At 35.4% G+C, this 14,304-nt stretch overlaps 1 protein-coding gene across 2 annotated transcripts; it reads right to left on the reverse strand.

Moving 5' to 3' along the window:
- Window positions 1-2,162: 2,162 nt before the first annotated feature.
- Window positions 2,163-13,708, reverse strand: LOC307117148 (WAP four-disulfide core domain protein 8-like). 2 transcript variants are annotated; one of them, XM_079801871.1, is made up of 7 exons: window positions 13,394-13,708; window positions 11,005-11,166; window positions 8,194-8,349; window positions 6,889-7,050; window positions 5,462-5,617; window positions 4,356-4,505; window positions 2,163-2,648 (listed from the first exon to the last, which is right to left on the reverse strand). In XM_079801871.1, the coding sequence occupies exons 1-7, from the start codon at window positions 13,467-13,469 to the stop codon at window positions 2,551-2,553; spliced, it is 960 nt and encodes a 319-aa protein (XP_079657997.1). In that variant the 5' UTR covers window positions 13,470-13,708; the 3' UTR covers window positions 2,163-2,550. The 2 variants fall into 2 exon arrangements, with proteins under 2 accessions (XP_079657997.1, XP_079657998.1); XM_079801872.1 differs by lacking the exon at window positions 5,462-5,617 and having other exon boundaries at window positions 2,164-2,648; window positions 13,394-13,503.
- Between the last annotated feature and the right edge of the window lie 596 nt (window positions 13,709-14,304).

Genomic DNA, 14,304 nt, shown 5'->3' on the forward strand with positions numbered 1-14,304 from the left:
ACTTTTCTGGCAAATACGGTCAATATATAAAATGTGCTTTATTATTACAAAATGCATAGGCCTACGATGCGTTATAGGCTATACACTGTGTTAATTATCCCCACTCACATTAACTTTGGGCTTAATCACTGTACTGTCCTGTTCACATTTGCTCTTTTTATTTAGGCCTATTTTTTAAAGCGGATGCAAATACCCTATCGTAACATAATCCAACTCGTGCTATATATTCCAAGCGCTCTGAAGGTATACTGGTTTGAGAAACAAACCGAAATGGCAAGTTATTACAGGCTTTAATGAAAATCTTTTGAGATCAATTTTAATAAAACATAAATCATAAAAAAGAAGAGTATGTATTTTAATATCTCTGTTATTCTCGGTTTTTCTGGTTCCAACGCATTGTTCTTTCCTTTTTGCAGTAATGTTTAAAAAAAAAAATAATATATATATATATATATATATATATATATATATATATATATATATATATATATATATATATATATATATATATATATATATATATATATATATATATATATATATATATATATATATATATATATATTCGCCGGTTCACCACTGTTCCTTCCTTGGAGCACTTTTGATAGATACTGACCACTGCAGACCAGGAACACCCCACAAGAGCTGCAGTTTTGGGGATGCTCTGACCCAGTCGTCTAGCCATTACAATTTGGCCCTTGTCAAACTCCATCAAATCCTTATGCTTACACATCAACTTTGAGGAAAAATGTTCACTTGCTTCCTAATAAAGCAAGCACTGCTTTGTTTAATGGTATTATCTGCAGTCTTAGTTTTGCGTTTCCTTTTTGTATGATGAATATAGACGAATATATCTGCATAAAGAATGCACATGCTAGTTGACAGTCGCCTGTAGTCCTTTTGGTGTGTTCAGGTGCTGTTTTTCCCCCCCGATGCAGGCGACAACAGAGTCGGCTTTTATAAGCGCTAGTTCATGGTGAGTCCCTTCCTTAAGTAGACAGAAAAAGTCTGGTATAAAGAGCTTATAGACCTTTGTTCTTTCTCCTCTAGGTTACATTCACTACCAGCCCGCAAAAGTCTGCCATTGTCCTCATCTTCTGGAGATGCTGGTCCAGTTACCGCCTCACTCGATGACAGAGGTCACTGTACAGTTTGAAAGGGCCCTGCTTAAATGGACTGAGTACACCCCCGATCCCAACCACGGCTTCTACGTTGGGTAATAGTCTCTCTTTCTTATCAAGTATTTTGAAAGATTCAGGTTGTTTTCTAATTCTTGACTAAATATAAATCATAAAATGATATAATGGTTGTACGAATCCCTATATCTGATTGATGTGCCATAAATATTGTTACCCATGAAATGATAACATTAATTTGGAAATTGTTTTTTGACTTTTATTCCTCTTGTGCAGAACTCACACAGTACACATTTGGTCATTGTTATTGTAGTTTACTTTAGTTGAGCATCCGTGCACATTTATGTGTGTGTGGTCAAACTGCAAACACAAAACAATTCACAATTAATATCTAGTAATGTTCACATCACCATGCATTTATAAAACATTGTAACATCAGCTTTTGTGTACTCAGCATTAAACTTTGTTTATCAACTAAATACAACATATTTTACAGGCAATATAAACTTTAAATATCTAAAACAAAACAAATATAACATTAGGCGTTCGTTTTGCCGTTATTTTTGTGCTTTTGCCTGGTGGCATTATTATAACCGTGTGTTTTTGTTCTGAGTGCTGTTGAATTCCAATTCTGAAGCTGCTCTTTGACACTGTTGAACGTCCCCATAATAAACTGACTAGGAAACCCATAAAGTGTTGAGAACGGCTTGCAGTATTTTTTTTTCATGCCTTGAGGGATTTTGTAGAAGAATGTTATGTTTTTTTTTCTGAACTCACTGGTTCTTAAACTAAAAGTACCACTGATTAAATAAGACCATCCAAGTAGTACCATCATCAGCTTACCTATTTTTATATGTGTGTGTGGTAGAAATTCACCAACGCACCTTCTAGACACCTACATATTTGTACTCTACTAGACATCTCTCCACTTGATCCACAGATCTCTAGTGTCCCACTAAACACTATCTCTTGAGAATAGAAGTAAGATCTCTAGTGTGGAGCAGTAATCAGACAGACTCCAAACGATGCCTTTGAATATGCTTTAATCACAGTCAGGAGGACCTCATATCGATCACAGAAAATCCCACCGGAATACAACAGTTTATAAAGGATAGGTACATGGCAAAGGTAACATGACTCATTACATATTTTTTCTCTAATTTGATTGGTTCTACATATGTGCAATTCAGCAACACCCCAGCAAAGCAAAATTAATTTGACTACTTCAGCTTGTTACTTAGGTCATGAGGTAATTATATTTAGTTAGCCGTCTAGCCATGCCCATATTATTCTGTTATTTCTACACACTAATTTAGGCTAAAATGTTACAAAAGCATACAAATGTTAAGCCTGCAAGAAAAAGAAATGAGCATTTGATTTAAGTAAAAATAACTAAATGAATCAGCAACGGTGGTTATTCAGCCTCGGTGTCCACTGCATGCGTGACCACAGGTGGTTGGGCAGCATTTATTTCCGGCAGGGCACTGTCCATCTCGGGATCCAGGGATAGAACTGTATAAAAATTTCATATCACGATTAGTGACCCAAATTATCACGATTATCAATATTATCACGGTTTTGTTCAAATGAGATGAAAGTGTTCAAAAAGAACAGATGCACACACTGAAAACATTTTTTTTTTATATTTGAAAATCAACAAACAACAAATAAATCAAGCAGCTCTATGCGCTTTTTTAAGCAAGATTCTATTCTGTGGCATTTCCTTCCTTATAATGACCGTTGTCAATAGCAACGCATTATAGCAGCGAACATCCACGTATCACAATGGACGCGGTCTCGTTTCATTCAAATGCAACTTGCGTCTCTGTTTTTGATTGTATTGAAAATGAAATCAGAGGACTTTACTATTAATACTACTATAATTATTACTATAACTTCTTGTGATCATCTTGTCTGGACGATTGTTTGTACACTGTACAAAATGGATTTATCAAATTAAACAGGTAAGATTTAAAACATGAATCTCAATTCAATATGTCCCCGTAATTATTTATGTGGTAAAGAAAATCTTTGTAATAAGTGTTCAATGAATTTACATTATTATCCTTTAAATGTCACCCTAGTCTTGTCTGAACTTGTTCGTTTGTCTTTGGCTCGAAGCCACTTGCAACTTTTCTTTGTGGAAGCTTCACGTTAATTTCAAGGGAGTGAGATAAAATATTTCAACTCTTTCAAAACTTTGTGTCCAATTATATCCCAGACGTAGTTTTGGAATTGAGGCCTGAAGTCCATTTAACTTGCATTGGCTATACCAGTGGTTTTCAAACCTGTCCTGGAGGCACTCCAGCCCTGCACATTTTGTATGTCTCCCTTATCAGACACACTCACTGATTTATATATATATATATTTGAAAATCAACAAACAACAAATAAATCAAGCAGCTCTGTGTTTTTTTTTTAAGCAAGATTCTATTTTGTGGAATTTAGTTTAGTTCACCAATTTAGTTCTTGCAATCTCTACTAATGAGCTGATGAGTTGAATAATGTGTGATAAATGAGGGAGACACACAACGTGCAGAGTTTTTTAAACCAATGGTCCAACAGGTAGGAAATATACAGAAATTGAGTAATGTGCTGTTTACAAGGTTACATTGGTAAAAAACAACAACAAAAACAATAACTTTTTGTGCATTTTAGCAGGGCAAATAAAAATCTGAACCGGTCTCACTGGGACGATAGAAGAAAATGAGCCCTGATTTATAGAAGGGCAGGAAAATGTGACATTTATTGTAATGGGTTTATGTAAAGATTGTTTTAAGTTCACTTAAATTAAAAGTTGTTATATTTTTTGAAGCCTAATAAATGTTCAAATGTGTAGCTTTTCAATTATACTGTAATGCTGAATCCCTAAAAAAAAATAAAATAAAATAAAAAATAATAATATATATATATATATATATATATATATATATATATATATATATATATATATAAAAAATATGAATAAAAATATAAAAAAATATAAAAATATGTTATGTTAGTGTAATTTAGTGCTGTCAATCGATAAAAAAATTAATCACATTTTTCTGTAATTAATCGCAACAACATAAAGTTTACGATATTATATATATATATATATATATATAATATCGGAAACTTTATGTTGTTGCGATTAATTACAGAAAAATGTGATTCATAATTTTTTTATCGATTGACAGCACTAAATTACACTAACATAACATATAACATAAGACATACCTTTAACTGGAGCCATACACTGAAGTCCACATCCATTGTGGCAGCATTTCTCATTCTTGGGACAGTCACTGTCTTTGACACACGGCTTGAAGCGTATCCGGGCACACTCTTTTGTTGTATAAAGTCTTCTTGGACACACTCCTGGCTTTACTGTAATACAGACACAGGACAGAGAAAACATATCACTGAATGCTGAATTAATTTTTCTCTGTAAAAAAAAAAAAAGATATACATATATTATTGGAATATGTTATACAGGAAATAACTATATTTCAGTCTTTCAAGTTTAAAATGTTATGCATTATTTTTTCATGGGTTTTGGTAAAGAGTTGGGAGAAAATGAGATATTAAATTTATTATGTATGCAGTGAAGACTGTAAAGTGTTTGATAACTTTATTACTTTATTCAATTTCTGTAAGGCCACAAGTAAATATGACATTTATTGTAATAGGTTTATGTGAAGATTGTTTTAAGTTCACTTCATTCATAAAAAGATGCCATTACAATATTTAAAATATACTGTCTTTAAGTTGTTTCTACAATAATTTGGAAAGTAACTGAAATTACTACATTACAAAAATATTAAAAACTCAGATGTTTTTAATCGTAATTACAGACAAAATGTGTGATGAATTAGTTATTTTTTAATTGATTGACAGCACTCAATATAATATAATATGTAAGGAATAATTGACGATGAGCCGTTGAATTGTTAGAAAAATAATGCACACCCGAGGTGGTAATGCGGTCACAACGTGAAGCGGAGAGAAAGAGAGTACGTTTCCTACACAATGAATCGTAATTTTGTAGGAAAAACATGGAAATAATTTGTCATTTTTATCCTATTGTTTACTATATCTATTTGCTTGGTCAGTGTCGATGTGGGTTTTGGTTCTTTTGCTGTTGTAGACTGTAAAGATATTTTAAACTGAAATCATTTGATGGAGTGATATGGAACTGTAATGCGGTCAAGACCTGCCTGAAGCTACTTTAGCCGTGCGTTTCCCTGAAAATAACTGCACACCTTAGAACGTTCATCAGCCAATCAGATTCAAGCATTCAACAGCCCCAATATAATATAATATAATAATATAATATAATATACCTTTAACTGGAGCCATACACTCAAGTACACATCCATTGCTGCAGCATTTCTCATTGTTGGGACAGTCACTGTCATGGTCACACATCCACTTAAAGCGCATCACGGCACACTGTTTTGCTGTATAATATTTGCTTGGACACACTCCTGGCTTTACTGCTGTACAGACACATGACAGAGAAAACATATCACTGAATGCGGAATGAATTTTTCTCTGTACAATATTTTTTGGAAGTTGTACATAGTTATTTCTTGTAAAACATATTCCAATAATATATATATTTCAGTCTTTCTAGTTTAAAATGTTATGCTTTATTTGTCATGGGTTTTGGTAAGGAGTTGTGTGAATATGAGATGCGCGTGACAGCGTCATGTCCGGCAGCGGCAGATCTTAAAGTGACAGCAGCCTAATAAACCTGCTGCTGTGATATCAATCATTAAAGGGGTGATGAATTGAGAAATCAACTTTTCATTCAGCCTTTGACGTATAAAAGTTCTTTGTGATATAAGAACATCCTGTAAGTTTCGAAGCTGAAAACTTCCTTGTTAGTCAAAGAAAAGCTTTTATTGACACCAGGCCCAGCAAACGCTCATCTCAGAATGTGCCAAGCTGTGACGTCTGAGTGTGGTGAAACGCCGCCTCAACAGAAGAAGTACGCCTGATTCTGTAGCCCCGCCCACCGACTCATGCAAGAAATGTAACATAAATAACATATAGGTCTACGTGGAGCTAAACCGGATCGAACTTCCAAGCAATAAACATGCAGCATAAGCTTCCTTTGGATTCCATTATTATGAATGCATGGATGAACTTTATTTTTAATGAAGATCCAGCTCTCGTGGGGAAGACATTGCGCGTTGGTTCCTTCATTTCACCACAGATTTGTTTGTAAATGAGACTGGATTTGCAGACAGGATGAGATTACATGAATAAATGAGGCAACACACTTATGTGAGTAAAAAATGTTTTTTTATGTTCTTAATCGTGATTAATTACAGACAAAATGTGTGATTAATTAGTTATGTTTTAAAATTGATTGACAGCACTAAATATAATATAATATGTAAGGAATAATTGACCGATGAATTGTTCGAAAAATAATGCACACCCGAGGTTGTAATGCGGTTGCAAAGCGGAGAGAAAGAGAGTATGTTTCCTACACAATTAAATATAATTTTGCCATTGCACTAATAATTTGTCATTTTTATCCTATTGTTTACTATATCTACTCGCTTGGTCGGTCACATCTGCGCCAGACTGATGCAGGCTGGAAAGGATTTACAGTGATTTTTCAAAATCATGATAATCAAACGCGGTTTTAATGATAATTAAATTTTAAATGATTATACTAACTGTCAGTACATTTTATTGTGAAACCAGTAATCGTTCCATCCCTAAAAAAAAATAAAAAATAAAATATAATTAATACCTGGAACTGGAGCCACACACTGACGTATACATCCATTGCTGCAGCATTTTTCATTCTTGGGACAGGCACTGTCATCGCCACACTCCTTCGGCGCCATCACATAACGAATCCGGGCACACTCTTCTGCTGTATAATGTTTGCTTGGACACACTCCTGGCTTTACTGATATACAGACACATGACAGAGAACATATCACTGAATGCTGAATTAATTTTTCAGTGCAAAAAACAAAGATTTTTGGAAGTTGTACATAGTTATATCTTGTAATGCATATTCCAATAATATATATTTCAGTCCTTCTACGTTTCCCATCATCCTTTGGCTAGCTTTTTAATATATTATCACGCTCTTATTCATGCAAATGCTTTAAAACTATTCAAGCACAATAAGACACAAAAGAAAACACAGGGCTGTACTGGCGCACATCTGTGAATCTCCACACACACACTGTGCACACTTGTGTGACAAAAACACAATTATGCCAAAATGCCTGGTTTGTTGAGTATCCTCGCAAATACAGTTAAATGAGTTTAATGAAGTCTTAAATGAACGGAAAGAGTGTGAGAAAATGGGATGTATGTCAAATACGCATCATGTGCAGCAGCGGCAGGTCTTAAAGTGACAGCAGCCTAATAAACCTGCTGCTGTTTGACATTAATGATAATCAAAGAACAAAATAAAAGAAAATCACTCACTGCTCTTGACTGAATAACTTTTGTAGCTTTAATAAGGATTAATATATAATTAACTTATAATTCATGCAGTGAAGACTGTGAAGTGTTTGATAACTTTATTCCATTTCTGCATATTTCCACCTGTTAGACCTGAAAATCTTAAAGCACTGTTTACAAGGTTACATGGGTCAAAAACAACGAAAACAATAACTTTTGGTGCATTTTAGCAGGGCAAGTAAAAACCCGGTCTCACTGGGCAAATAGAAAAAAGGAGCCCTGATTTATTAAAGCCACAGCTAAATGTGACATTTATTACAATGGGTTTATGTGAAGATAGTTTTAAGTTGACTTCAATTAAAAGTTGTTTTTTTAAGATAATTGATAGCTTTCAATTATTCTGTAATGCTGAATGGCTATAACGAATGGCTAAAATTAATTTCATAGAGATATCAGTAATGGTATTGGTGATCCTGGCCTTTCATAAAAAGATGCCATCACAACAAATATTTAAAATATTTGCTAGTGCTGCAGCGCTTACAGAAAAATTTGTGATTAATTCTTTTTTTTTATTATCGATTGACAGCACTAAATATAACATAAAGTAACATAACATAACATAACATCATAATACCTGTAACTGGAGCCATACACGCAGGTACACATCCATTGCTGCAGCATTTCTCATTGTTGGGACAGTCACTGTCATGGTCACACATCCACTTAAAGCGCATCACGGCACAATCTTTTTCTGTATAACTGTATCTGCTTGGACACACTCCTGCCTTTACTGCAATACAGACACATGACAGAGAAAACATATCACTGAATGCTGAATGAATGTTTCCCTGTAAAAAAAAAAGATTTTTGGAAGTTGTACCTATATATTATTGGAATATGTTTCACAAAAAAAATAACCATTTCAGTCTTTCTACTTTAAAATGTTATGCTTTATGTGTTGTACATTTCGGTAAAGAGTTGAAAATGAGAAAATGAGATGTGCGTGACAGCATCTGCTTCATGACAAAAAGTGTAGAAAAACTCCATCTCATGTTCTCCTCCAACGCCGTTGTTTTACCTTTATTTTTGTAAAGGTTGTTTGATTTAGTCTTTGCACATTCGTTTTAAAAGGAAAACGGCGACTTTTTGGGACTTATTCACCGTATTCCCCAGAGTTAGATAAGTTAATACATTCTCATCTTCGTACGTGCCGTAACGCTGTCTGACGCACCCACCATTAGCCTAGCTTAGCACAAAGACTGGAGGTAAATGGCTCCAGCTAGCCTATTGCTCAATAAGTGACAAAATTACGCCAACATGTTCCTATTTACATGTTGTGACATGTATAGTTACATTGTGTACTACGCTAGTGAGAAATGTCATGTAGCATTTTAGTTGCTAAACCATTTTACTGATAAAATCGTCAGAGCAGCACTGACAACAAATTTCTGAGTGTGTGTCCGTAGTGAATGTGTGTGTGTTTGAGTGGGAGAGCAGAAAGAGCAAGAGAAAGAGAGTATGTGCGTCTTGTACACAATTAAACTTAAATTTGTGGGAAAAACATGAAAATAATTAGTTTTTTATCCTCATTTTTTACTATATTTATTTGCTTGTTCGGTGTCATTGTGTTTTTTTTTTTTTTTTTTTAAGATGGAGGTAAAGGCTTGAAGACATTTGAAATAACTGAAATCATTTGGTGGAGTGATATGGAACTGTAATGCGGTCAAGACCTGCCTGGAACGCAAGTTATGTCCATAACTATGGATCTATGAGACCAAACGATGACCGTCACCACGGTCTTACCTTGAATGACGCCATTCTTCCACCTATCCTCGAGACCTAATATCAACAATGTCAGGTGACTGACCCTAGGGGTTGGCCATATAGCATCCAGGTGAACCAACCACTTCCTCTAACCTGGAATGCCCCAGCTCGTCCCGAGTGACAAGGGATGGTGACAGTCATCGTTCGGTCTCTAGATCCATAGTTATGGACATAACTTACGATCTATTTCGACCTCACTTAGACCGTCACCACGGTCTTACCTTGGATGACTTATACCACCAGGGTCAAGAGGGACTAGCATTTTCCCCTGGACGGTCCTGTCAATTTAGTCACAGATAAAACAGTGGACCCAAAAGAATTCGGATTTGTTACATTAATCCTATAAAATCTTGTGAACGTGCATGGAGAGCTCCAAGAAGCTGCACACAAATGTCTGAGAGTGCCACCCCCTTGAGTGCCGCCCAGGATGTAGCCATGCTCCTGGTGGAATGAGCAACAATATCAACAGGGATAGGTAGATTTTGGTTGGAATGCGCTTGTGAAATTGTATCCACTATCCAATGATACAATCGTTGCTTCAACACAGGTTTGCCTGCCCACTTCTTGTCAAAACATACAAATAATTGCGTGTGTGACTGATGCAATGGATGAGTGTGCTCAATGTATGTGTGCAATGCTCTAATAGGACATAGAGAAAAGTTATCCAATCCTGTACCTGAACAAAGGGGATCTGGACGGAAAGCATCAAGCTCAATAACCTGATTTATTGTACTAGGCTTAAAGGACCTTGGGACCTTAGGATGACCCAGGAATGACGGGTTGGGCCAGAGAAAAAATCTGTTTTTTCTGCCTTCCATCTCAAGCAGTCTTCACTGACTGATAAAGAGTGTAATTCACTAACTCGCTTGGCTGAACATATCGCCAGGAAGAAGACGGAACCAAAGGTTCAAAAGGTATTTCAGCCAGTGAGTGTAAAACAATGGTAAGGTCCCAAGCAGGTGACCTCAGAACTCGCCCTGGGCGTAAACTGTGTGCACCCTAAAGGAATTGAGCCACCAAAGGGTGTTTGCCAATACTTACACCGTCAACTAAAAAGTGAAAGTGGGAGATGGCCGCGATGTAGACTTTTATGATATTAACGGATTTCTCAGAATCCAACAATGATTGACATTTGAACCCCTGAAAAAATAGGAGGGCACCGCCGAAACTGTATCCTGTATCCTGTCCTGATGGTATCTAGGACCCAAGGATCTGAGGTTACCTTCTCCCAACTGTCCAGGCATAGTTGGGAGCATGTTTCGGCAACTCCAAGACCACCATGCATAACCTCTCCGAGGTTTGAAACCCCTGGAAGTACGCCTCTCAAAAGATTTTCCCCTGACTGGAGTGTGTTACTGGTCAGTTTGGGGAGCTTGGTGGAACTGTCTGGAACCTCTATCATGGGATTGTTACCCCCTAGTTCGTCCTCTGTCATACCCCCAAGGTTCCGAACGAGGAAAATATATAATATAATATAATATAATATAATATAATATAATATAATATAATATAATATAATATAATATAATATAATATAATATAATATAATATAATATAATATAATATAATATAATATAATATAATATAATATAATATAATATAATATAATATATAATAGTACCTGTAACTAGAGCAATAGGCCCACACTGAAGTCCACATCCATTGTAGCAGCATTTCTCATTCTTGGCACAGTCTTGGTCATTGGCACACGACACAAAACGTATCCAGGTACACTCTTCTGCTGAATAATATTTGCTTAGACACTTGCTTAGTCCTGGCGGTACTGTAATACAGACACATGACAGAGAAAACACATTGCTGAATGCTGAATGAAGTTGCAAGTTGTACCTATATATTGGAATACGTTTTACAAAAAAAAACTATTTCAGTCTTTTTACTTTAAAATGTCATGTTTTATTAATGGAGGGTTTTGGTTATTTTTTGCTGTTGTAGGCTGTAAGGACCTTTGAAATAACTGAAATAATTTGGTGAAGTGATATGGACATGTACGTAAAGCGGTCAAGACCTGTCTGGAACTGCTTGTGCGTTTCCCTGAAAATAACTGCACACCTTAGAACATTCATCAACCAATCAGATTCAAGCATTCAACAGCCCCACAATATAATATAAAATAATATAATATAATATAATATAATATAATATAATATAATATAATATAATATAATATAATATAATATAATATAATATAATATAATATAATATAATATAATTAATATAATATAATATAATTAATATAATATAGGGCTATGCAATATGGCCAAAAAAATAATATCTCGTTATTTTTTGGTTAAATGGCGATGGTATATATCCCGGTATTTTCTACATTTTTCTATTTGGATAAACAAAAAAATCTGGATTTATTTTAATAATAATTTTCACATCCTGCCGAATGAAAAACTAAAAACAATGTTGATATTGAAGGCTTAAGGCTGTAAAAAAAATACAGTGAACGTAATGGGCTATCCAATATAGCAATAATTTTGTTTTTAAATTCACTAAACTAAAAATTAAACAAAATCATATTTAATATACAACAAATATTTTAGAAATATGTATATTTTAGTCAGAATTATTGGGTTCCTATTCTATTGCGCTCCATCTGTTTGGCGCGCATGCACACGGCGGCGCTCATTCACGGAAGCATGAATTTTAGCGGAGAAGGCTCGTCTTCTCCTGACGGCAACATGGACATATATTTGCATGCCTTTCTAACATGTCATTTTCTAACTAACTTTCTAACATGAAATGTAAGTTATGCACTGAGGAGAACACCACATTTAAAATGCATTAAACACCGCAAGTAGGCTATTTATTTGTCAGTCAGCACAAGTAGCCTAACGTTATCTCTCATAAGATCTGACAAGCTGCTTTAAACTATAGCCTACTTGTTAACTATAACTTATAAGTTATTTTGAAGCCCTTAATATAAAAGCACATAGCCTATCGTGTTTAGGACAAATTGTATCATGCTCTTTCACTGTACTCAGCTATTTTTCAGCCTGCTGTATATAAAAGGTTATTGCCTCATTCCATATCATTTCTAAAAAAATATATAGATATATTGTACAACTCGATATATACCACCCAGCCATAATATAATATAATTCCACTACAGAAGAGCATCATTAGGGGAGATCAGGTTATAATAGTTTGTTTCAGCATCTGTAAATCAGTGGTTTTGCAATATGTCTCAAGCTTATTCGCATAGGCTACATATTTAGTTCACTGTAAAAAAAAATTTGGGGAAAAATTGTGACAATTGATCATTACATATTGGCCCAATAAATGACTTCCAAATAACTATCCCCATGCAAAAAGATGCATTGTACTAATCATACACTGTAAAAAATTTAAGGCCTCTCCAATTAAAAATTTTCTAGTGAGCGATCCTTTTTAAATTTTTCAATTGGCCAAATTGAATTTCTGTGAATTGAATTTTATCAATTGTGGCAACAGTCTGTTAACATGGGCTCAATTAGAAATAATATGTTGAGCCAATGGAAAATTTTTATTTGGTGTCAAATATAAAAAGGTGTGTAACAATATGTCAAAATTAATTTTAAGCATTTTAATCCACAACGACAAAAACCTAAAAAAACCCTCTGACTTTTACTGTTAAGTTATAATAAGTTATAAGTTATAATGACCTCCCCATGTTGTATTGTATAATTTGTTGTTGTTGTACATTTAATATTAATAGTCTTGTTTGTTTGTTTCACTGTAAAAAAATATATATCTGTGTCTGTTTTCCTTTTATGGTGGAAATATATAAAAAAGTAATAAAACATAAAAAAGTTAACTTATAGGGCTATTACAATTTATATATTTATACAACTTTATATTAATTATTTAAACATGTACAAAGTTAATCTTTCACTGGACGTCTGTATGTTTAAATTGTAATGTGCTGAGATGTCATCTATTGTAAAGCATTTTTTATGCATTTCTTCAGACTGTGTATTGAAGTTAAAGAGCATGGATCTTCTCACCTGGTAAGTTAGCTTCTGTTGAGCTCAAGCATCCAGACAGACACAATAAAACCGCACAGTACACTCGAGCTGTCATCCTGACGACCTGCGATCACACAATGAGCTCTGCTGGAAAATCTCTCAGAACTAGAAAGTATTTAAGTTAGCCCTCAACCAATGGCGTGAGTTTGGGGCGGGGTGGTTTGTTTTGGCGAACAATAGAACATGTTCTCACATTATTAAAGATCCAAGGTCTGAGTAATAGAGAGCTCTATGCCTATTACTCATTACTTGCTCATATTTTCACTTACTCATAATCTTCTTCATCACTTAAACACATTGTGCCAGGAGGGGCGTGGTTTAGTGAGGTCTGTGACAGAAGAGAAAGGCCCTGTCCCAAATGGCACACTTCATGTGCACTTTCGGTCTTGTGGACTTACAATGGCAGCTGCGTGCGCGTGTCCGTTAAGTCCACGAGACAGCAGGGTGTCATATTTGTCATTTTAGGTCTCAGAAGGGTGCTCGCGAGTGCCCCCTTTGAGGTCGATATGCGCCCTCGATGCGCACTTCTGCCGAGCCCACATTGGTGCGGGTTACAGCGGACTTCTTCCCGGCAATCAAAGCGGCAATGCGTCGTGAAAGTGCGGATTCAGAGGAAGACCGTGAGGGTTTAGGGTGCCATTTGGGACAGGGCCAGAGTTGGTAGATGAGCACGGCATAAGTGGGTCAAGTTCAAATGATTAACACCTGTGTCTTGTTTCAGTAAGTAGGCTAATGGCCGTGAAGACTGCATAAAGGCACTGGGAGAAGGACATGCAGGAGAGAGAGAGAGGCCCTGGCCCAAATGGCACCCCTAAACCCTCACGGTCTTCCTCTGAGTCCGCACTTTCACGACGTAATGCCGATTTGACTGCCGGGTAGAAGTCCTCTGC

Source organism: Gobio gobio, assembly GCF_949357685.1.
Source record: "Gobio gobio genome assembly, chromosome: 21".
NCBI lineage: Eukaryota > Metazoa > Chordata > Actinopteri > Cypriniformes > Gobionidae > Gobio > Gobio gobio.

What these genes read in the sequence shown, in the direction of transcription:
- LOC307117148 (XM_079801871.1), bottom strand. Translation starts at nt 13,469, where the DNA reads ATGACAGCTCGAGTGTACTGTGCGGTTTTATTGTGTCTGTCTGGATGC. An exon ending in GCCTATTGCTCTAGTTACAG is followed by an intron (nt 8,350 to 11,004) that starts GTACTATTATAT and finishes TCTGTATTGCAG; the next exon opens with TAAAGGCAGGAGTGTGTCCA. An exon ending in GTGTGTGGCTCCAGTTCCAG is followed by an intron (nt 5,618 to 6,888) that starts GTATTAATTATA and finishes GTGTCTGTACAG; the next exon opens with CAGTAAAGCCAGGAGTGTGT.